Below are 24149 nucleotides of genomic sequence, written 5' to 3'. Positions count from 1 at the left end.
GATTCCTGAAGCTGGTAAATTTAAATGAACTTCTCTACAGCAGAGGTAGGTTTTGGTCTTGCTTTCCTGTGATGGTCTTGATGGTAATGAGAACCAGTTTCATTATGGTGCTTGATGGGTTTTGCTAACACAGTTGACAATACTGTTTTCGCGAGAACTATTCCAGAACAGATGACCTTCATGTCCTAAAATAACAACAGACTGTTGTTAACAAATATGGCTTTTTTTAAATTACTTATTCATTACTTCATAGTTTTAAATCTTCAGTATTGATGTAGGATGTAGAAAATAAACCCAAACTTGTGTCCAAACATTTGATTAGTACTGTATGTTGATTAGAAATATTGTATGTAATCTGTGGTAAGTAAACATATATTGCACACACTATAAAGTAAATTAATAGAGTAAATATGGCATATACTGTACATGGGTTTTGTTAATGGTGCTTTCATAGACTTTATGTGTAATGCTACAGAGAAACAAAAAAAAGGATTATATTCAGCACTCATGTTTATCCAACTGGAGTTTTATTAAGGTAGAACAATTTAAGTAATTACAAAAATATTCTGTATAAAAGTTAGTAATCTACTAAAAATCATGCTGAACTTTGATCTTTAATCCAGGATGCATATCCAGCACATACTCTCTAAAACCATCAAAGCCTGATATTGACTTTATCTTTAAAAGATCTTTTTCTTTATGCGCTTTCAATTAATTAAAAAATTAATAATGCACAATCATAACTAAAAAAGCAAATATTTCTTATTCTGCAGTACATATTGTTTAAAAAACTAATTTTCATTATTAGTGTTATCCAGCGCTAACTGTACCATGCTGTATTCTACTAACTGTACAGTTTAAAAGTTCATAAAAACATAAAATAAACATAGGTCATGAGGTCCAATAGCCTTCGAGTTTTCACAGAACTGAGATGATATTAAACGTACTTGATTCATAAATACTACACAAAAATATTAAGAATGTGAAGTGTTGGAAAAGCGCTGTATAAATAGACCTTAGATTTAAATGAAACAATGTAATTTCTGAAATGTTCATTTGCAGAACCGATCTGCGGTTCATGATTACACAGAAACTGACACGACTTATAAATATTAAATCACAACCTCCCTGCCTCCCACACAACTTCACAAAAAAACAAACCAAAAAAAAAAGCAAGTCATTCCAGTCCTCACCCAAACTCTTACACCACATAATGAACAAATTATTGTACAGAAAAAGGTTGACCTGGGTAGACAGGGTTGAATAGCATGAGCAGGTATTATACGAATACTAAAAAGTGTGCATGAAGCCAGGAAGTGCGTGTATACAGAGTATACAACATGTCACATCATGCCATCACTTCCTGATCCTTCCAGGCAGCTTGTGGTTGTTGGAGGGCAGGTATGCGTCTCTTTGTAACTTAATCTTGAGATGACTGGCTGTAAAATGGAACTTAAGAAGAAATAAATGGAAAGTGTGATAGTGAATCGGCAGGATGTCTTCAACTGAGTACACAATTTAACCCTAGATCCATCACCAGTATATTTTTAAAAGAAATGGCTTGAACACAAGACCATTTCACCTATGCCTAAGTTTTGTCATGACATATAGACCTGCACAATCTGTCAGGAAAGACACTAACACAAAAAACATAACCTTTAGCCATATGTTATTAAATAACAAGGCTTTGCTTTTTTTTTCTGTCTACAAATAATTTGATTCATTATAAAACGGGTTTCCTAGATAAATAGGCATCACGGCCAATATACACTAGCCCTCAGCCACTAAAGATACACCACATAAAAGACATTTTGGAAGAAAGGAGTTAAACTCTACATGAATGATGAATTGAGGCCAATACATGGATATTCCTCCCATCATGTTATCCATCCCACAGTGCATTTGAGCATTCGATTGTAAGACTGCAGTGACTTTGTTTTCAGACATCGTTCTGCACTACGGAGTGAACAGCATGTGATTGAATCCATCCGTGTGTGGAAATTACTCACAGTCAAACCCGCCCTAAAGACATCTACAGATACAGATCTCGTGTGTGTACACAAAACACGATCCGTCGTCAAAAAAAAAAAAATTTAAAGCGGCAAAAAAAGTCCACAGAATGCCCGTCACATACTGCGCCTTAATGCGGTGAATCCAGTTCTGCTTGTCCTGTCCTACTTCCATTTTAACCCAGTGTCCAGCAGACTTTGATGTGACTTCCAAACACTCAGGAAACTGAGACTGTGATTTAACCCTCTCGTTGTGTTTATCTGTTAGGCGTGTCCTTTTTTACAGTGCCAGTGCTGCGTTTCAGGAACTTCTTGTTTTCAACCTCATTGAGCGAAAGAGAGACATTGCAGCGTGACGGGTTCATCCGCCTCAGGAGAATGCTGTCTTTGATGGCTTCTTTTATAAGCTGCAAAACAATACAAGAAGAGAAAAAGAATAAGAGAGAGAGAGAGATTGTTTTTTTTTACAATATGTGCACTCATAGACAAAAGAAACTTTGCACTATAAAAAAATAAAAATACAAAAATGTGTACTTTTACAATAATCTAAAATAAAATCTTTGTTACATTAAGAACAGAGGCAAGATAAAATGATGGTAATGTAGGGATGGAACTCACTAGTCACCACCTGATACTATATTTTCATGACACCTAGGTGCTGATCCGATTTTATTTACACAGTTTTCCAATTTTGTGACAGTTTTAAAACCTTGAACCTTTAACGGTGTAAATAAAATTGGGCCGGTCTCTGACAACGAGTCGGCCTACCTGAAGGAGATTGGGAATCTGGAGAAATGGTGACCGAGGAACAACCTTCTTCTAAACGTCAGTAAGACAAAGGAGTTGATAGTGGACTTCAGCACTAAGCAGAAGAGGAGCTACCAGACCCCCATCATCAACGGAAGCCCAGTGGAGAGATTGGAGAGCTTCAAATACCTCGATGTTCACATCACACAGGACCTGTCATGGTCCTGTCACATCAACACCAAGGTGAAAAAGGCCCGACAGCGTCTCTACCACCTCAGACCTTCGAGAGACTTCAGACTGCCCTCCAAGGTGCTCAGGAACTTTTACCCCTGCACCATAGAGAGCATTCTGACGGGAAACATCTCAACCTGGTTCGGGAACAGCACCATGCAGGACAGACGAGCTCTACAGAGGGTGGTGCGATCAGCTGAGCGCATCATCCGGCCCGAGCTCCCTGACCTGCACTCAATCTACAGCAAGCGGTGCTGGACCAAGGCCAGGAAGACTGTGAAGGACCTCAGCCATCCCAACAATGGACTGTTCTCTCTGTTGAGGTCAGGAAAGCGATTCCGCTCCCTGAAGACCAACACAGAGAGACTGAGGAGGAGCTTCTTCCTACAGGCGATACGGTCGCTTAATCAGTACACCACACAGTAATGATCCATTTTGCACATCCACACATGGTTTTTGCACTCACTGTGGACATTCTGGACACTCACTTACTGTACACTAGTGGCCACTGCACAACACATTCGTGGACATTAGTTAAATTACCCAATTACCATATCACAAGTCACTTTAAATATGTCACTTTTAAGCATATTTGCACACCCTCTGGACGTTCTGTTACCCGGATGCACAAGTCATTTTAAATACTTTAAATATGTAGCATTTCTGTTTATATTCAATTTACTTCATTTCCACAAAATTCCATAAACTCTATATCTCTGTATTGCACAACTGTTTCTTATTTTTTTAATACTTTTTCATTTTTCATAAATGTTTCTTATATAGTATATTTTGTACTGTATAGTGTTATTTTATTTTTTTATTTTATATTTTATTTTATTCTTACTTACTCAAATTTACCTTTTGTTTTCCTTTTATATTTATTTCCTATTTATTGTCTATATTTTAAGGTCACGGGCAGTTGTCCAAGCATTTCACTGCATATCGTACTGTGTATGACTGTGTATGTGACAAATAAAATTTTAATTAAAAAACGTCGTCATAACTCAAAGGTTTTATAAATTAACTTCATTTCACAGCTTCACAATTGAATTTAACATAATTAATTGTAGGACGGAATGAAATGTAGTCCATTCCTTATATTAGCGCTCTTGGTTTAAAAACAAAAAGGTGGTATTTAAAAGAAAAACTAATTAAAAATACAAGAGTACATTTAACTTAAAATTCAATTTAACAAAAAAGCCACATCTTTTTCCTGAGCAGTACGTGTCTCTGTCATCCGGCATAATTATTATTTCTAAACAAACTTAAATAATAAATTCGTACCACATGGTATTTTAATATGTGAATAGGTTAGAGTGTACCTCCTGTAGGGTAAGAAATTGCAACTCAAATGATTTCAAAGCATCAAAACTCAACTTGACAATGAGCACACGGATACACGCAGGTTTCAGAGAAAATGCCAGTTCGAGTCTTGATGCACATGACTTAAGAATGTAACGCCATAAAAATATGTTTCTGATGTACCACTCAGAAGCTTGTGCGCTCTGATCGACCAGTCACCAGTCAACTCTGGTAACTGAATGATCAACCGGTGCTCCTGTTTTTTCCTGATTTTATCCCTAATTTAATCATGTCCAATTCCTCCCCATCACTAAGGGGCACCACATTAGGGCTACTACTACCACTCAGTCGGGAGGGCCGAAGACTATCACGTGTTTCCTCTGAACCCTGTGACAGAAGCCGACTGCCTCTTTTCGAGCTCACAGACTCCCTTGATTGGCTGTCGTGCCGTGATTAATGTGGGAGCACAAAGTACCCCTCATCCCTCCCCTCTGAGAGAGCTCGGCCAATCAGCTCTCTCTAGACCTTTGGCTGCGAGGGGTTACAGCATTACCGCAGGAACTGAACTCGCGATCTTCGGATGATAGGGTGACACGCACACACACTATTTTTTTAAAACGTCAGTTAGCATTGCATCGTGGTAAGAAACCCACCAAGCACAGGAAATCAGGCACACGAACCCAAAGGCAGATCTCGCACCCTTGAAGCCACAGTGATATCCACCACGCCACCCAGGCTGGTAAATATCACTATCATATTTCCTAAGATCTATTTTAGTCCTTATTCAGACATTCTTTTCTGAACAAGGGAGACAACAGACCTCGATGTTGTTGAGTGTGTTGAACTCCATGAGGTCATGCAGTTGTTTGAATGCCTGGTTCGAGTACTGGAAGTTGAATGTGGAATACGGGGTCTCGGGATCGTCAAATATGTCGAAGTCCGCAAACTCCTTCTCCTTATCCGTCTCTCTGGGAACTCCTTCGAAACAATGACATAAAAGATACACATTTTATTTCCGTTACTAAACAGCTCAAAAGAGTCTTCAATATCACTACACAACAATTAAACAAAGCACAGGGAGGGTACAGGTTACCAACCAACAATGAGCAAACATCAGAGGTTATAGTTACTGTAGGTCATATTCTCAAGTGCATTCAAGAATCAACATTGTATGCGACAAGACAAATGTGAAGCATAAAACATGTAAATTCTCTTCCAGTATCAAGCCATTCTGTTTAATATAGCCTAAGACCTTTAAGATGAAGGAAGCATAGTGTGAGAGGAGATCTTACGTTGAGCTTTTAGCTGACTAACAGGTGGCTCCTAAGTGATGCAACACAAACATGTTCGCCCTATTGTTCAGAGATGACGATTTCAAATCCCAACAATAGCACAGACATCTATGGCCGGGAGAGAAGGAAGCAAAACCGGTCATGCTCTCTTGTAGTTATCTAGTACTGTTATCTCTCCCGTCAATCACAGAGACACGACCCACTCATGGATGTCTCTAAGTTTATGTATAGGGGGAAAGGCAGATAGCACATTCCTCTAAGTGTTTAATGTTGCTCTCTAATGTTGAGCATTTTAATTAGATTTCAGTGGCTGGCTTTACATGCCTTCACAGTGTACTTTATGTCAAATGATAAGAGAGAACTGCATGATGGGTAGAAATTGGCAGGTGACCAATTAGGGGAGAAAGTCGAAGAAAATGCCTTTAAACTTATATCTTCAAATTATATATACATTACATAGCCTGCTAAGAAGTCATAACTTTTAATCTTTGACATAAAAAACTGAACTATCCCTTTAAAAATGGCAGCTAATAAAAATAAGTAAAGTGAAAAAATGAAAAGATTTAAATTTGTACTAAATACACTAACTTTGAACACATCTCAATTTAGCTCAGTGGGACTGCAAAAGCTTCATACGAGTTTCAGCTAAACATTGAAATGTTTTTTTAGCAGGAAATGAGGTTTGTAAAATTTGGCTCTGATTGTTTAAAGTCATGCATGAAATTTAGTACCCCCTCTTTTTATTTGAAGATTTTGTGCAAAAACATATGAAAAGAAATCTGATCATAAGTGGGTCTTAATGCTACATTATGCAAATACAACATAACTTTTTTTAACCGTGCCATTATTTATTTAACAAAAATGAAGCCAAAAAAAAAAAAAAAAACATCAGGGCAATACTAGGTTGATTTAAGAGGGAAAGTTTGCAGGCTTGATTAATTGATCATTAGACCTCTATAAAAGCAGAAGTTCTCTCAGTTTGCTGGTCTGCAGCATTCAGGTGTATGTTACACAAGACCGAGAAGGAAAGACATAAGCAATGGTCTTGGAAAAGCAATTGTTGCTGCATATTAATCTGGAAAGGGTTATAAACATTTTTTAAAGCAATTTGGAGTTCAACAATCTACAGAAAGATTCTTTACAAGTGAAAAGCATTCAAGACAGTTGCAGGAGTGGACGTCCCACACATTCACTCAAAGGTCAGACCGTGCAATGCTCAGAGAATGCAAAAAAAAAAAAAAAAAAAAAAAGCCCTATGAGCTATATCCCAGACCCTACAGGCCTCACTGAGCATGACAACACAAATAAAATCCATGACAACACTGTTAGGAGAAGAGTGAACATGTAGGGTTTGTTTGGAAGGGTTGCTAGGGGGAAAGCCTTGTGTCTAAAAAGAACGTGGAAGCACGAAACAATGTCCTATGGATAGATGAGATCAAAGTGGAGTTGTTTGGCCTTAATGCTAGTAAAAACCAAACAGCAGAAACACCATAACCATTGACAAGCATGGCGGTGGAGGGGTGATGATTTGGGCTTGTTTTGCAGCCACGGGACCTGAGCACTTTGCAGCCATCAAGTCAACCATGAACTCCTCTTTACGATAGAATATTCTACAGGTACACCTGGTATTCTACAGTACACTCAATATTGTTGAATTTCTCGGTGTATACACACTGAAACTACAAATAAAAAATGTTTGTGTCCTCACCGGGAGCCTTGAATTCCCTGAAGTGGATGTTGGTGAGGACGAAGTGGATGACAGTGGGGCAGTTTTTTTCCCCTGGCCTGGGCTTGAACACGTAACACTCCTTCAGACCTTCACGATCGAACACTTTTACGTCAATCTTAGGGAAAGGCAACTTGTTCATGCGTGCCCATTTTTCAGCCAATAAAAGCTCCTGAAGGGGAAAAAAAAGTCACAGTAATATATTAAATGTTATAAAACTATCATGAGATACAATCATATAAAATGATTTATAATATGCAGCTACATCAAACAGCTAATTTTGTGGACACTGGATCATCACACCCATATGTGCATAAGTTTTGTACATATTCTGCTCATCTTTACATGCCATCTTTAATAACCTCCAATATTCTACTGCTGTCATAATAACTGCCACAGTAACCAATCATCAGTTGTGTGGTACAAAATGGAAACTTCATACCAACCTTAAAAGGAGGACTGGAATCACTGGGCTTGGCTGAGAAATCAAAAGATATGATGAGATCAACACCACGCTGGGGTCGCAGAATCAATGGGTAGGGAAGATTAAAGGTCAGGCCACTGTCCACCACATGAATCTTCTTACTCTTTACGTCCAAAGGCTCATAGATGTGAACAAACTCATTGGGATCTACAAGAAGAATGCATTTATAAGGATTCTAAAACGTGATTAAAGGAATAAACGCTTTAAGGGCGTTTTCACATTCGAGCCCCAGGATCATTTCTGAGAACAATTGAGAAAAACCCAAAGTCTGGGTTATTTTGATCAGTAAGAACAAGTTCATTCCATGCCCAGGAACCGCGCCCGAGTCCGCTGGAAAAAGTGGTCTTGAGGACAACACAGCTTACTCGGACATTTACCAAATCAGATATCAATCATATGGATATCAATGGAAGCCAATCATACCCTAATACGAAGTAGATTCAATGTCATCAGCGCTATCTGTCTCCTCCAAAATCTGTGTGTGTGTGTGCCAATTTTACCATCTGACTTACACAGTCATACCTGATAAAGTAGGAAGGCATGAGAAGCTCTTGACATTTATTCCAAAATGTTAATAATATTAATCATAGCACGAAGACTGACTTCCACGTTCTCTTCTCCTACTTGTGGTTAACACGTGGTTAGTGTGAAAGTGCTTTAAGGTACCTTCCATAAATGTAATCATTGACTATATATCAAAAAGGGTGCACATTAAAAAAAAAACCCTTCTTAAAAACCTTATCAATATGAAACTAAAGGGCGCTATCAAGGATCAAGTTGTCAAAACACAGGCAGAAAAATTATCCTTACATCTTTTTGAAGGTCTGAAGTAGTTTAAAAAAAATTCCACACTCCAGTTTAAGAACGAGTGTTCGCCATGAACTCAGTTTTCTCCTCACTGTAGTGTGAGTGGGAACTAGCACAAAGCTTTCTCAGTCAAACAAACCTTTATGTATTGCTGCAAACTGAAAGCAGCACAGTTCAGTGCTTAGGGCTAAACCTGCAGTGGCATGCAGAGGAGCAAGTCTGTCTGCATAATTGATGATTTAATATGGAGGGGATGAATTCTCAGATTTACAGAAAACCAAATAAGTCTATGCTGCAAAAAAAAAAAAAAGTTTCCACCGATCATCTAATGGATAAAGCATGTTTGTTTGTGTACCTGTGACGGCGTCGACCTCATCTTCAAGGGATAACTGTGATTGGAAAGGATGGCGAGGGGTAAAAGGCAAAGAGGAGTTTAGGTTCAGGCCCAGCATGAAGTTGTGGACTTTTCCTGCACGGCCTTCGCGCGTGTTAAACAGCGTCGTTTCACCCACCATGGAGGTGAACATTCGCTGCACCCAACTGGCCTGAGCATTACGCTGCCGCTCCTCCTCCAACTCCGCAGACTCTGTGCCCACTGAGGGACAGGTAGAACAAAACAAAATATATAATGAGACAGAAGAGATGAAAAATAGAGAGGCATAAACAGACAGAGTAAAAGGAAAAGAGAAATAGAGGAATAGAGATTGTTAAAGAATTACAAAAGATAGTGACAAGATGAGGCGGTAAAGTGGTTAGCACTGAAGCCTTGCACCTCCAGGGTCCGGGTTCGATTTCTGGCCAGGCTCGATTCCTGTCTTTATGTGCATTGAGTTTGCATGTTCCCCCATGCTTTGTGGGTTTCCTCGAAGTACTCCAGTTTTCTCCCAGAGTACAAAGACATGCAGATTAGGTTAATTGGTGTTCTAAAATTGCCCATAGTGTGTGTATGTGTGTGCCCTGCAATGGATTGGCACCCTGTCCAGGGTGTACCCTGCCTCATGCCCTAAGTCTCCTGGGATAGGCTCCAGGCCTCCCGTGATGCTGAATACAGGATTAAGCAGTAATGACGATGAGTGAGTGAGAGTGAGTAACAAGATGACTTGAAAAAAGTGGGAAAGAACAGCAGAAAAGACACAGAACAGAAATGAAACAAGAGAGGAGAGGGTACAAAACAGGGAAAAAAAAAAGCAGCTAAGAGGGAAAAGTAATATGAAAGAATGGCAAAAGAAGACAAACATGCAGAAAAGGGCAAAGGAAGAAATAAAAAAAAACAAACCCAGCTTATTTAATACTAATATGAACATGAATTCAGTTTTAATAAAGTTTACTTAAGAAGTATATAAGAGTGACTCACTCCTGCGCAGTTCCTCTTCGTTATCTGTCGTGTCATTTCCGAGAATGTGCTCTGGTTTAATTTGCTCTGCAAATAAAAAGAACAAAGAAATGAAACGGCCTACGTTAAACAGCTGTACACAAGTTACCCATTCTTACAATTTTCTATTCCACATTATTTGATATACAAATATATACAGGTATGAGTGGTGTTCGAGTCAAGTGGGAACTTGTGATGAGATTTCCGGTGAACGAAGGAATAAAACAGACTGACATTTACAGAAGCCATCAAGTAGCACAGTCTGTGGGACTGTACGCACAATCATTCACCAACACCACTTGCACATTATAAGTAATTTACTGGGAGTTACTGCTACAAATCCTGAACAACTCATTCTCACATTTCTAAGACATTAAGGGAGTTCCCGGGAGGCCAGCGTTTCAGACATGAATAATGGCTTCGGCTTACTGAGAAATCTTTCTACCCTGATTCTGGGATAAGTGCATTAGTGTAGCAAGGGAGTATATAAAGGTAATTGTTACTCCCATAACTGTGCTTGGTTGTTCTGCACAATCAAAAGTCTTGGTTTGAATTGAACGCTCCTCATGTCATATAATATGAAACTTAATATTTTGTGTGTTTTTGCTATAATTTTAATTATACATTACATATTGTAATAATACATGTAAAACACACATAACCTACACACAAGTGTCAGTAACTTGTACACTACTGGGACGGGACATGCCCACTAAAGCAAAAAAAATAAAAAATGAAGCAAAAATCACTCATGCAATAAGAACATCTGGGAATTATTGATTGCTAATGTGTTGCAGATTATCTACACAGGCCACATGGTTTCGAACTGTACAGTTACAGGGAAGCTCATACTGTTCCAGTAATATGAACATGCTTTTCATTTTGTATGGTCACATGGTTTGCTACATTGGCATGTACAAGTGCATTTAAAAAGTGTGATATGGTTTCAACTGAAATAATCTCTGACAGTCTTATCAGTTAGCATGGGAAAGGAAATCATAACACAGACCACACTGACTGTTGATGGAAGGGAAGAAGGTGTAATTTATTACAAAACAAGTACGACCATTTAAATAAGACAGATGCAGAAAAAGTAGCTGATACAAACACCTGCCACACTTGTGTTCTTATTAATGAGACTAATGAATGTCATGTCCATGCAGATGGAGACGTCTGACTCTGTACTAATACTGAAAAGTGTAAGTGATGGTGGGACTCAGGATTCATGTGAGACAGTATGGTATAAAAGTGTTTTCTTTGCGCTAAATATAGCGGCAAAATATTCCTCACAAGAAACCCATCACTGACACTTTTCAATGAGTACAAAGTTGAACATCTTCATCACCGAGCCTTACCAATCTCCTCTTCCATAGTGCTGCAGCCAGTTGTCTCCTTCACGCCGATGACTCGATTAAACAGGATGGAGAAAGCACTGCCCCACACACCTACAAGACACACACAGACGCTCGATGTCATGCTGGACGGGACACCCTGCATACTACGCTCATACCCAAGACTTTTCCGTCATAAAACAATCAATACAGTAAATTATCCATAATACACTGGATTAACCATTTAATGAGCCATCTTCTCTAAAAAAAAACCCTACAGTACAAGATTTCAATGCTTTCCCCCCATTACCTTCAAATCATTAATTAGCTAATAAATTACATTTGTCATTTACAGAGTGCTGTGAAAAGAAATGTTAATACAGTGGACCCTGGGATTACGAGCATAATTCATTCCGGAAGGGGGCTCGTATTCCAAAACACTCGTAAACCAAATTATATTTTTTCATAAGAAATAATGGATACTCAAATTATTCGTTCCACCGCCCAAAAAAAAAAACAAATACATAAAAATAATGAATACAAAATAAAAGTAAAAAAAAAAAAAAAATCACCTGCACTTTAACACCCACACACACACACAACAGGCTAAGGGGAAAACATGGATTTTCAACCTTTTAATGAAAAAAAGTAAAAATAAATCCCGACAGATAAGTATTTCCTTTTATGCGCGCAGGCGCTGTATGTGTGTTTGGGCCTCTCATTATGTGTGTGCGCGCGTAATTTGAGACCATGCCGGTTCACAAACACACACACACTTTAAAGGTAAGAGAGAGAGAGAGAGAGAGAGAGAGAGAGAGGGTGAGAGGGTGAGAGAGAGTGTGTGTGTGAGAGAGAACCGGCACGTTGTCAAATTATACGTACACAAACACAGACAGAGAAAGAGAGAGAAAATGGATTTTTAACCTTCTAATGAGACTTTCTTTTGCTTTACATGTGCGCATACATGTGTGTTATAAGAAACAGTACACGTGCGCTGTACACACGTGCTTACAAACACAAAATAAAATATGTTTTACACACACACGTGGTCACAGTGTTATAGTAAACAGTACACGCGTGCACAGATGTTGATTATACAAGTAAGAGACTCTCACTAAGACTTAGCAGGGGAGACGATTACCCACAATTCCGTAGCACAGGAGAAAGAAAAACCGTTGGCTCAGTTGTGATCACGTGACACTCTGTGTCAAAACAAGAAGTGCATGTGGGATACATGATACTCGGTAAACCAAGACTTGCTCGTTGTTCAAGTCAAAATTATTAAAAATCTTTATAAGCTCGTCTTGCGGAACCCTCGCAAACCGCGTTACTCGCAATCCAGGGTTTCACTGTATTTCACTTGTCATATATGCTACTTAAGAAGTTCTTATTTTTCTTATTTTTATTTTTTTTACTTAAAAAACAGAATGAACAAATCTGTGATATTTGGGTTCACCTACGCCTCCTTTACCACCATCCTCCGCAGTGTATTATTCCTGCCTTTTTTTTAACAGTTGCAGACCTTTGGACGGACTGTGCTTGATTCTATTTCTACAACAGTATGTTTGTATCACCTTTTGTGCAAACACATTTTTGTATGTTAAATACTTTTTAAGGTGTCAATAATTTTGATAAAATAAACTAAAATTACTAATACCAAATTTTTTGTCTCCAATAATCAAAAATAATAATCGTGTGTTTATCTTATACAGATATTTTTAATTCCAATTCTCATTGAGAGCACCAATAATTCTAAAGGCCACTGAAAAGCAAAAATACATGATGAGGATGAGGCATCAGGTGGTGGTGATGATGATGATGATGATGCAGATCTATTTGTCAAAGTTTTTACGTAGCTGTTTCCCATATAAGAATGTAATTTATGGACATAATTATAAGCAACTTATTTTACATATACTGCTAATATGTAAGCAATATATGTTGTTTCCCCATAGTTACATATAGGGGTAACATGTAATTTTTGTATCTGGGGGGCATACATACATCAATATATACCAAAATCGGTAATATACAGTACTGTACAAAAGTTTTGAGCCACCCCTCATTTCAGGGTATAAAATTACATTTAATACATATCAAACTAAAGAAACAGGAACATAAGTTTTACTGAACCAGTTTGCAAAGTGCCGTAAGATACAATTTAGAAATTTGTCTTTTATGTAACAACCTCCGCGGCAACCTCATGTCCTCTCTCATCTCAACATTTCCAACCACTGAAAATTCTGCTTCACCAGCATTCTAACCACCGACCTCATCTGTTATCATCTTCATCTGTTCCTCAGTGGTACATGCCTTAAGTGCAACGTTTTTTTTTTTTTTTTTGCTTTTGCTTTAATGATACGTAGGTAACTGTGCGCCTTAACAAATAAGGATTATTCCACTGAAACTGCTTATGTAGGGACTGGACTGAAATGAGAGCCAAAAATCAGTTTCAAAAAAGTCCTTCAGGAAGTCTGGAGAACTGTTCCTCAAGACCGTATTACAAATACGAGAAGGTCTGGTTCTTTGTAAGCAAAATGTGAAGAAATGTGAGGTGGCTCAAGACTTTGCACAGGACTATATGATTTTAAATACATGAAAACCTTTTTCACATTTACATAATTTTTTTCTTACCCATTAGGAAGTGTAGTGGGTTCTCGTCATACTTTTTCACTACGCTTCCCATGAAGAACTTGCTGCCGAAGAGCTCAGGTGACATAAAGGTGCCATATTTTGCCATGCCGATCTCATAAGGACTAAACTCCACCCAGTCTGTCACAGGAAAAAATGTGTACCAAATTACCAGGAAGTTGCTGGTTTAAATGGTAAGTTCTCAGAAACCTTTAGCTAGTTTCGCAGTTTATTTACATCCTAAAATAAAACAACAGTATTTGTAAAATTATTATGGAATATACCGGCCATAAATTCTGCTTTGTGACGGTCTGCTTTGTTTAGTCAAAGCTGGCAAATTATCTTTTTACAGGACAGTTTCGCTACAAAAGATGGAAGAGCAGCTCCTGTCTCCGTCATAGGTCAGTAGTTTGTCAATACAGCAGGGCTGATCAGGAGCGTGCTTTGCATATCTGCCGCAAGCTATACAAATCTACGCAAATGTGTTTAGCTGGTGCCTTCACACTGCATCAGCTGGACCCATGTTCAACTAAGTGAATGGAATGCTCATTTTTGTTTTACCTGCCTAGACCTAGTTAGTCTTGAATTAATGGCGATGATGGAAATGAGGTATCTGCATGTAAACCAAAGCGAAACTTATTAATAGTATTATGAAAATGAATGGGGAATTAGTAAAAGAATTGAAAAGGCCTAGCTTTAAATTTCATATATCGTTTGTTCTGTGACCATAGTACAGATGAACAAAATATACATGGGCAATTTATTTGAAACAAAATTTCTCAAAAAAAAAAGAGAAAATGAAAGAGGTGTGTTCTTACCGGCAAACATGAGCTCAGACACGTTGGGTTTGACGTGCAGGCAAGTGAACAAAGGCAGAGGACACTGACCTAGCTTTACCTTCTCCTGCATGGAGCTCAGTGTCGTGTCCATTCGCTGTTACACACACACACACACACACACACACACACACACAAAAAAAAAAACAGAATAACATTTCAGTGTTAAAAGATTTGAATTCTTTCCATAAGCCATGCCCTCTTTTCTGGCTTCTGGCTGATTTATGGGATCCAATCATCTGAGAGCGTGGGACACACGTCAGTGCAGGACGTTGTGTTTTTCTCTTAGATATATGTTCTTGCTTCAGTGTGCTTGGCACTGTAGTCATGATTGGTGTCTAAGCGATAAGATATTATTATTACTGTTACCTGAATATAACTTACTGTTAAAAAAATGTGACCTGTGCAAACTGTATCAATCTTCACACACTGGTATCAGTTGGTAAACTGTCAACAGTGCTTGTGGGGTTCTTATATGATATACTATCACGTTAGAACAATCTCAGCCCAATACAGCAGTAGCAAATACCTCTTATATAGAGTTATTTAATATCACCAGAGTTTACAGTGTGATGTTACTTTATGTGTTCATTAGACGCAAATAGGAGATATAGCACAAACTCTTTGAATAATTTCATTAATTACTGTTTCAGTGATGTAGTCATATAGACTTTAATAAGTCCACTTTCCTTAACGTTAATACCTTTTATTTTTGCATATGCATAAACGTGTGTAGCCTTCTCACCCCTGGAATGAGCGTCTCTCCGATGAGCATGCCGAAGATGTCGGTGAAAGTGACGGGCTGGCCGTTCGCTTTCTTCTTCCACAGAGCTTTAATGTAGCGTTTAATGTGCAGTGGCATTAACAGTTTGAGCGGACTGCTGCTCACACACTTCATCAGTTCCTGATTGATGTCTCTGGGGCCTTTCTCAGGAAACTCAGGGTGTGAGTATAGCGTAGACATGTACCTGTGCAAACATTACAGCCACTGATTAGCTTTACGGCATGTCATATATGTGCACTGATTCAGGTTTATAGTTGACATTATAGCATTTTTAGACTAAGTGTGTACTACATTATATGTTGTAGGTTACATTACTGTTTCATATACATTTATTAATTATGTGATGTAAGTAAATATGTATTTCCAGAAGCAAATGCAAGGCTTGACATTTGAACGTTTACCAAAGTTAAAGTTATTTAAGGTCTTGTAGAGGAAGGGAATTATGGATGGATGGGTGAAAAGATGAGATGAATGAACAAATAAAGAAAAAACAACAACATATACAAAAGACTCATATACAAACCATGTTGAGCCAGAAAGTCCAGCCACATAAGTAGCACAGTCCAGTACTCCAGACTCGTACAGAGCCTTCATCACCCCAGAGAAGCCCACCATGGCTCGGAAACCTCCTCCTGACCCCACTATAGCGATAGTGGGAACCTGGACACAGCCGAGACATGATGAAAAACGAATACAAAATTACTGATAGAGATAAGACTACGTGTCTGAGTAAAAATATGGAGATAAAATACTCATACGTGAGTAACATAGTTTGTTTGGTATGTGATGGTATAGATATACACAGGTCAGTCATAACATTAAAACCTAAAAACATTAAGCTCAATATTGTTCAGGTTCCACCAAAACAGCTCTGACCCCTTAAGGCGTGACTCTGTAAGACCTCTGAAGGTGTGCCGTGGTGTCTAGCACCACGACCAAGACGCGGCAGATCCTTTAAGTGCTGCAAGTTGCAAGGTGGGGCCTCCATGGATCAGACTTGTTTGTCCAGCACATTCCATGGATGCTCGTTTGAATTGAGGTCTGGGGAATTTGGAGGCCGGATCAACAACCTTGAACTCTTTGCCTGCTAAGCCGCATACACAGCATGTTGTGATGCAACGAGTGCTCTGATACCTTTCTATCATAGCCAGCATTAACATTTTCAGCAATTTGTGGTGCTTTTTCTGTAGGAGCAGACAATGCAGTGTAGGTTTCTGCTCCACACGGACATAAATGAATGAGGTTATTGATATATAATTGATAGTCAATGTTCTAAGGTCTAATGTTATGGCTGATTGGTGTATGTATATACACATTTTACATTTATCTTTAGTGCATACTTTTGTACATGTGTGTATAGGTAAATTCTATAAAAAGTGCATTCTTAAATGCTTCTTGAAAACATGTGCAATTCTGCATGGGCTCAGTTATGTGTTTTCCTGCTACAAGCACTTTTCAAAAATTGCAAACATTATAGACAACTTAGATATTTGTACATTTTTCCCAGTTGGAGAGACACACACACACACACTTCTAAGTGAGAAGAGCTTACCTCATTCTGTGAGGTAGGCAAGATGCGTGGGTTTTCCATGTCAAGAAATTTTTTGATGCCCAGCATGACCCTGTCCCTGCGGGTCTCTCTAAACATTTTCTCCTGATCACACAGGGCCATACTGAAGCGCAAGTCAGTGGAGGAACTACAGCAAGATAAGAGTAGTTGTTAGTAGTGACAAAACTTTGTTATACTTATTAAAAAATAAAAAACTGATGTACATACCAGACTTCCAATAATAAATCCAGATGCACCTTTGTGGTCTGGGGAAATAAAATAATATTAACTTATTATCATGACAATAATACCTTCCGGACCTGAATGCTTTAATGGCAATGACAAAAATGTAGCATTACTCAAAAGGAAATTAAAAAGACAATCCGTAAGCTTTGGGTAAAGCCCTTGTCACTGACATTGCATATGACTCTCTTCCCTTACTTATCTCTACTAAAATGTTATCCCCATAGATCTGACAACTCATGAAGAAAATGTCAGACAAAACAACATGACTAACTACACTGACGATAAAGAAAACATTCTACATATTTTACATGTGGCAAAACTATTGCTTAATGATATTAGACTGGATTACATCCACCCGGAAAAAAACTGTCTTTTCTGATAAAAAATTTCTGACAACAAAACCGACAGTGATCATAACTCATAGAGCAGAATGTGTTATTACTCCACATTCTTGCTTTTTCCATGTTTCGCAACACTTATTATGTCATCCAGCTCGAAACATTACTACTGATCACACGCCAGGATTATTGTGCTTTTAATCAAGCTCAGTGAAGCTACATCACATACGCCCGTGTGCAGACAGACTCTATTAGCGATGTTAAACCTCAGTATTGCTGTATACTAGAACCATAAATATACCTATTTAACATTTTGCCAACTTAAGTGTTTTTCCAATGTCTCACACATATTCTTATGGAAAACATGGCTCAGTTTATTTGTAATGAAAATATTATTTCCCATGCGCCTTCTTTTATGATTGTTCGGAGCAAAATAACATTTCTTCTAAACCCTGGGGGGTCAGTTTTAGTAGAAAGGGGGGCGGGGGCACACATCAAAAAATCTCTACAAAACACTTGTCTACCATGGACACTGTAGCTCTGGGCTGTCTTTTAAAACCTTTTCATAGATAATGTGACACAAAGCAGAAGGCACAGCTCAGGTCTGTTTGAGATGGTGAACAAATTAAGATGATTGAAAATGGATGCTTCATAAATTTAGTCATGCAACTATAGATTCACCAAAAAAAAAAAAAAAACAACAATTTGACCATATTTGGGGAAAATCATCATAATCATCTGGTTTCATTCCCTATACTGTGCTACTATACCAACTGAATCAGTACAATCTGGCTTGTTAACCTACCTTTCCGAAAGACAGCGTCACCAGTTTCGGCTCTCCTACGGTAAGGTTATTGATTGTATATTTCGCTGTGCCCAGAGTCTCATCCATGACATAGTTGGCATCCATTAAAGTCACCTAAAAGGTAAGAAATTAGGTTGTGAAAAATCAGTGATAGATCCTAGATAACTGCTAATCCACATTCCTAATGACTAGGAGATATACACTATGTGAAAGGATTAAAATATGATAGGCCGTGCTGTTATATGAAAATAACATGTTGCGATGGTTGTCAAAGCACAGGCTGAAACAAAGTGCCATTATTTAGCAAAAGGTTTTAGCATATCGCTTATATCAGAGCAGCTTTCCAGCAGTCACACATTTTTACTGAATAGAGCAACATAATATTCATACACTGTATTTATTTAATATAATTTAACGTTATTTGTTTACTTATTTATGGGAGGAGAAGGAGAAGAGAAGGGAGGGGTTATTGTGTCGGACGACTTTCACACATAGTAACAAAATCACTTCTTTCTATTGGCTCACTAAAATCTTTTTCTTTTTGTGTGACTTTTACAAGGGACCTATGAATGACACTTGTTTTGGGCTCATTGTGAGGATTTTGTGGAAATATGACGTTGCATTGTCATTACACAGATTCATCGCTCACACTGCTACAGCCTTTTTAATATTTTTCTTCATGAGGGCTGTTGTTGCAGTACAGTAACTAAAAAACAGCCATTACCCTTGGACACAAAATCTAAAACAATGCTTTAGCCACAAACATATGTGGCCACAATGTTAAATAAACAGTAGACGGTTGTCGACTATACGAATAAGGCACGTGCACTGAGAACGAGCAAGAGAGACCTTTACCCAAAATCATGACTGGTTGTTTAAATTTTTTTTGCTCGTCTTGCAAAACAGTTGAAGACTAAGTTACTCGCAATCCAAGGTTTTACTGCATTAGTGATTACTGATTCAGACTTGTACCAAAAAACTGAAATGTACATATATGACATCTTGACAGCTTGAGTCGATATTAGATTTACTTATAAACATAGTTGACCAAAGTTTTGTACAGTCCCAAAATAGATGCAGATCTAGTAACAGACTATAAAAAAAGGAAAAAGTATAAATAATTATAAAATTAATTAAAATCTAAAACAATAAATAACAATAAGACATCCACCCTCATTGCATAAAATAAGAAAAACACAATAAATAATAGACAAGTACAAATAAAAAAAAACAACAGAAAGAAATTTGCTTTATTTTACACATACTGTATTCTTATAAAAACCATGCTACTCACTCACTCTCTATACCACTTATGAAGTACAGTGTTGCAAGAGGCCTAAAGCCTATCCCAGAGGACTTGGGGCATGAGGCAGGGTACACCCAGAGCAGGGTGTCAATCCAGCACAGGGCACACAAGCCCACACACTCACCCACACACTTAGGGCAATTTGGAAACGCCATCTAGCCTACTCTGTATGTCTTTGGACTGTGAGAGGGAACCGGAGTACCTGGAGGAAATCCACCAAGCACGGGCAGAACATGCAAACTCCACACACAGTCCCGAGAAATGCAGTTTTTATTATTAGCTTTATATTATTTGAGTGTCTGCCATACAGAATGTGATCGATCTACCACTATGACAACACATAAAAATGAGCACATTAATGTATTGCAAACAGCAATCCTGTGAAAGCTTCAGTTACAGGAAATGAATCAACACATCCTGACAAATCAGAACTAAGACGACATTAGTAAGGTCTTATGAGATCTTATGATTCAAATCTGATAATATTTTCAGTAACAGATTTCTAACCTCCAGCACATTTTCCAGTTGGGGGTCCAGAAGAAACTCAAAAGTCTCGTTCCACATTGGATTGATGTCATTGTCAAAGTGACGTGTTCTTTTTCTCGACTCTGGAGCACTTGGGATGGACAGCTCCACATACGGGTCCGGCGTGTCAACTGCACACAAAGACATGCGCACATAACGATTTATAATATGCAACATTTTGCTGCAACAACTGGAGCTAAAAAAAAAAAAAAAACATCACACTCACGCAAGTCCCCAAGAGCGCCTTTGGTGACATTTTCCGCTCTCACCACAGTCACTCTAAACCTGTGAGAATATTGATGTTCAACCTGACGACACAAAACACTCATATCAGTGACTAACAAGTGACACAAGGGACATAGAAGAGCAGCCACCCAAGAGAGTCTTCTTATGTCATGTTTGTGCTCATGCGTTTGTGAAAAAAAATGAACTGGATTTTTGTAGTTTGGGATGGGATTTAAATGGGTAAATTTCTTCCAAAGAATGATACAGACATGATGGCAACATAAACTCATGTATATGTTGAAGATCCATGCATTGTGTGTGTGTGCACATGCTGTGTTGCTTATATATATATATATATATATATATGCCTCAAACAATTATGTTAAAGCTGTCTGGAGGAACTGATGAACAATGTAATGCACATACAGTATAAGTGATTTTTTGAGCTCATCCAGGTGAAACATGGCAAACAAAAACAATGTCTTTGATTTGGTATGAACATCACATTTCCAGTAATCTATGAAAAAAAGAAAAAAAAGGAAAAAAAAAAAAACAATAACTGCTGGTAAAATAAAGGGCTAAACTTACTACAATGTACTGATAGGGGTCTATGGAGGACATCCTGCCAGCAATGTAAGTTTCAACGTGAGGAAACACATTTATATGTCAGGAAAAGCTTCTGTTTTTCTTGGGCGGCATCTGTTAACTAAAGTGAAAAATGTGATAAACTGTCAGAAAACAACTTCAACCACAATCAAGAAAACTGTAATAAAATAATAAGGACACAGTGCAACTTCTGCATGTAACAATGCAAAGACATCCGATGCTTTTGTAACTAAATTCCCAGAGGTCCAAGTGTGATGTAGCAGCACATTCGGATAGGTCTCCATCTCATTATCTTAAGAAAACTTCATGCTTTTAAATGATCTCAAATTAATTGTCTTTATCTCAGTATGTTGTGTTGAAAGCTTGAGAAATTTGTTGCGTTATCTCAGGAACACGGATCCATATCTCAAAAACGTATCACAGAAAGTATGACTAATAAAATCTGTGTAGTAAGAAAGTCATATATATACACACACATTTTTTTATTTATTTAAATAAAGCACAATTTTTTAGGTCTTATGTAATCTAAGATTATATAATCTATGTCTGTTTTAATAAAATCTTGTGTTTTATCACTGATTATTCTTATAAGAACTAAAGGAAACTAAAAACCGTGCATTGCTGTGTTTGTTGTTTAAAAAAAAACTAATTTTTTATAATTATTATGTATTATTTCTAAAATAGTAGAACAGCAGAAGCCACGCCTATTATAAAGTCGCCTATACAATGAATATAAACATTCACACGCATGCGTATTTCCTCAAACTGTGGTCATCAATTAATGGATTCTGGACGTTTACTTTCATGTTACATAAAAAAAAAAAAAAAAGAACAGCGTAAAACCGACAACTCAAACAAACAACTTTCCACCTACACAAACTTGCTTAACAACTTTGTTGTGATTAACAGAAGTAAAGTTTTACTACTGATGAAAATAAGTTACATTAAATTGAACAGAGAGCTTTCCGTTCTACTTACCTTTACCGCAAAAGCATATCCTTAAACTCAGAGGACTGTCTCTCCTTCTCCTTCTTCTTCTCTCTCCGTCTTTCTGTTGGTGAAATGAGACAAAGTCGAGAGCTGTGAATCAGCTTCCAACCTTTTAAACCCCGCCCACTATAAACTTTAGCGATGGGCCGTTTATAAACGATTCATTCTTTTTAAACGAGTCTTTAACGTGACTCAAAAGAACGAGTTGTCTCAAGAGAGTGATTCGTTTTTATTTTTATTTTTTTTTACTGGGTGCGCATGCGCAAATCACCGCAAACCTTCGTAAATTATGTACAGGTAACAGAAACGAGCAGTTACCTCTCGAGTCTTTAGGTCTGAATTGTTCGTTCTTTTGTCACGTGACTCCCAAAAAAAAAAAAAAAAAACCGAACGACTCGGACTAGAAGAGTCATCACACTTATCATAAAATGTCCTCAGCTGCATTGTAATATTTTCATTACTGGGACTATAGCCAAAATTTGTGTTGGGGGTCTGTCTATTGAAAACGTAACATTTTATTTTATTTCTGATCAAAAGAATGAAATGAACTAAATGACTCCAAACGTCCCATCACTAAGGAAAGACAATGGGTTCACAAGCAAATTTAAATGATTGTTATAATTCCATGCATCCATCTAGGAAACTCGTAATCCATCTAGGGAGACCATTGTATTTATTCCCATTTTAGGACCTCTGGTCATCATTCACACACTACAAAACCAATCCGCCTAATCTGCATTTCTTTGGACTATGGGAGAAAATCAGAATACATGGAGCAAACCCACCAAGCAAGGGGAGAACATCCAAACTCTATGCACACAGACCATGAGGTGGGACTTGAACCCAGACCCTGAAGGTTTAATCCAACGACACATACAGTATTAGGCTCACTGACGTTCTCAAACTGCCCGTAGTGTGTGAATGAATGTGTGAGTGTATGTGGCCTCTGTCCAGGGTGTACACGCCTTGTGCTCCAATTGCTCGTCCTGTCATAGACGATAAGTGTGAGAGAATGAGTAGACTAGACTAATAAATAACTAGGCTAATAAGGTGATCTGCCTCTATCTATAATATTTATATTTTTTGATATTTACCATAGGTAGTCATAGTAGGTAAAATATTCCATTTCCATTCAGACATTTGGCAGATGCTCTTATTCAGGGCGACTTACAAAAAGTGCTTTAAAGTTTCCATTATTGGCTAGATACTTACACTGTCTAGATACTTACAGTCTTGAAATAACAAGTTACTGAACAAGCATCTGTGTAGCCTGTAAAGAAAGAAATGGGAGGATTCTTCTAATGTTGTGAGGAAGAAATCAACAAGAGTGAGTAAGTTTACCAATGTGTGGGGAAAATGACAGATGATTGTTCAGTTACCCCAAGGTTGCGGGCAGTGGCTGAAGAAGTGATTTACTTTTTCATATCAGTAGGTGGCAGCAGATAGCTAATTGCCTCGTATTTTGAGATGTTGCCAAGGTGTTCCCAATTCTGGCAAAGCTATTTTGACATTGTTCCAATTTTCCACGACATACCTGTGTGAACTGAGCTTCTCAACCCTGACTGCTATAAAAACTAAAAACAGAGAGAGACTAAGAGCTGTTGAGGAAGAGCTTTATGTGTGTGTTACTTCAATTTCTGCCAGAATATCAGCTCTGTGTTTATCCAAACAGGACCAGGTTTCACACTGAGTAGGTAGAAATATGAAAGATCAAAAAAGACTGTGCTGTTTTTATTGTGTTTATTTGATTCCTATTCAAGACACTTTGATAAGAATGGCTGTATATTGTTAATATAGGCTACAGTTTCGATTGTTGGTGTGCCTTGTGATTTTTTAAAATTAAAAATGTACCTTGGAACAAAAAAAAAAGGAACAAAAGGAGAGAATAAGTTGCGTGTCATCTGCATAACAATTGTATGAAAAGCCATCCAATGATAGGACCATAACGACAGACCGGGTATAGATGGAAAAAAGAAAATGACCAAGTACTAAACCCTGTGGGACACC

General features: G+C 37.9%; 1 protein-coding gene across 2 annotated transcripts; it reads right to left on the bottom strand.

Moving 5' to 3' along the window:
- Window positions 1-505: 505 nt before the first annotated feature.
- On the bottom strand, window positions 506-22256 carry pla2g4aa (phospholipase A2, group IVAa (cytosolic, calcium-dependent)). Of its 2 annotated transcripts, XM_053507869.1 has the most exons (18): window positions 22131-22256; window positions 21135-21252; window positions 20548-20629; window positions 20304-20452; window positions 18491-18604; window positions 17330-17367; window positions 17105-17249; window positions 16076-16212; window positions 15514-15736; window positions 14751-14865; window positions 13936-14073; window positions 11326-11415; window positions 9953-10018; window positions 8954-9193; window positions 7754-7938; window positions 7290-7479; window positions 5110-5267; window positions 506-2416 (listed from the first exon to the last, which is right to left on the bottom strand). In XM_053507869.1, exons 2-18 carry the CDS (start codon window positions 21165-21167, stop codon window positions 2267-2269), a joined length of 2253 nt encoding a protein of 750 aa, XP_053363844.1. In that variant the 5' UTR covers window positions 21168-21252; window positions 22131-22256; the 3' UTR covers window positions 506-2266. The 2 variants fall into 2 exon arrangements, with proteins under 2 accessions (XP_053363844.1, XP_053363845.1); XM_053507870.1 differs by lacking the exon at window positions 22131-22256 and having other exon boundaries at window positions 20548-20606; window positions 21135-21254.
- Window positions 22257-24149: the final 1893 nt, after the last annotated feature.

The sequence above is a fragment of the Clarias gariepinus genome, chromosome 11 (genome assembly GCF_024256425.1).
Source record: "Clarias gariepinus isolate MV-2021 ecotype Netherlands chromosome 11, CGAR_prim_01v2, whole genome shotgun sequence".
NCBI classification, from domain to species: Eukaryota; Metazoa; Chordata; class Actinopteri; order Siluriformes; family Clariidae; genus Clarias; species Clarias gariepinus.
The sequence above is the reverse complement of the archived record's forward strand: the minus strand, read 5'-3'. Positions and strand labels throughout refer to the sequence as shown.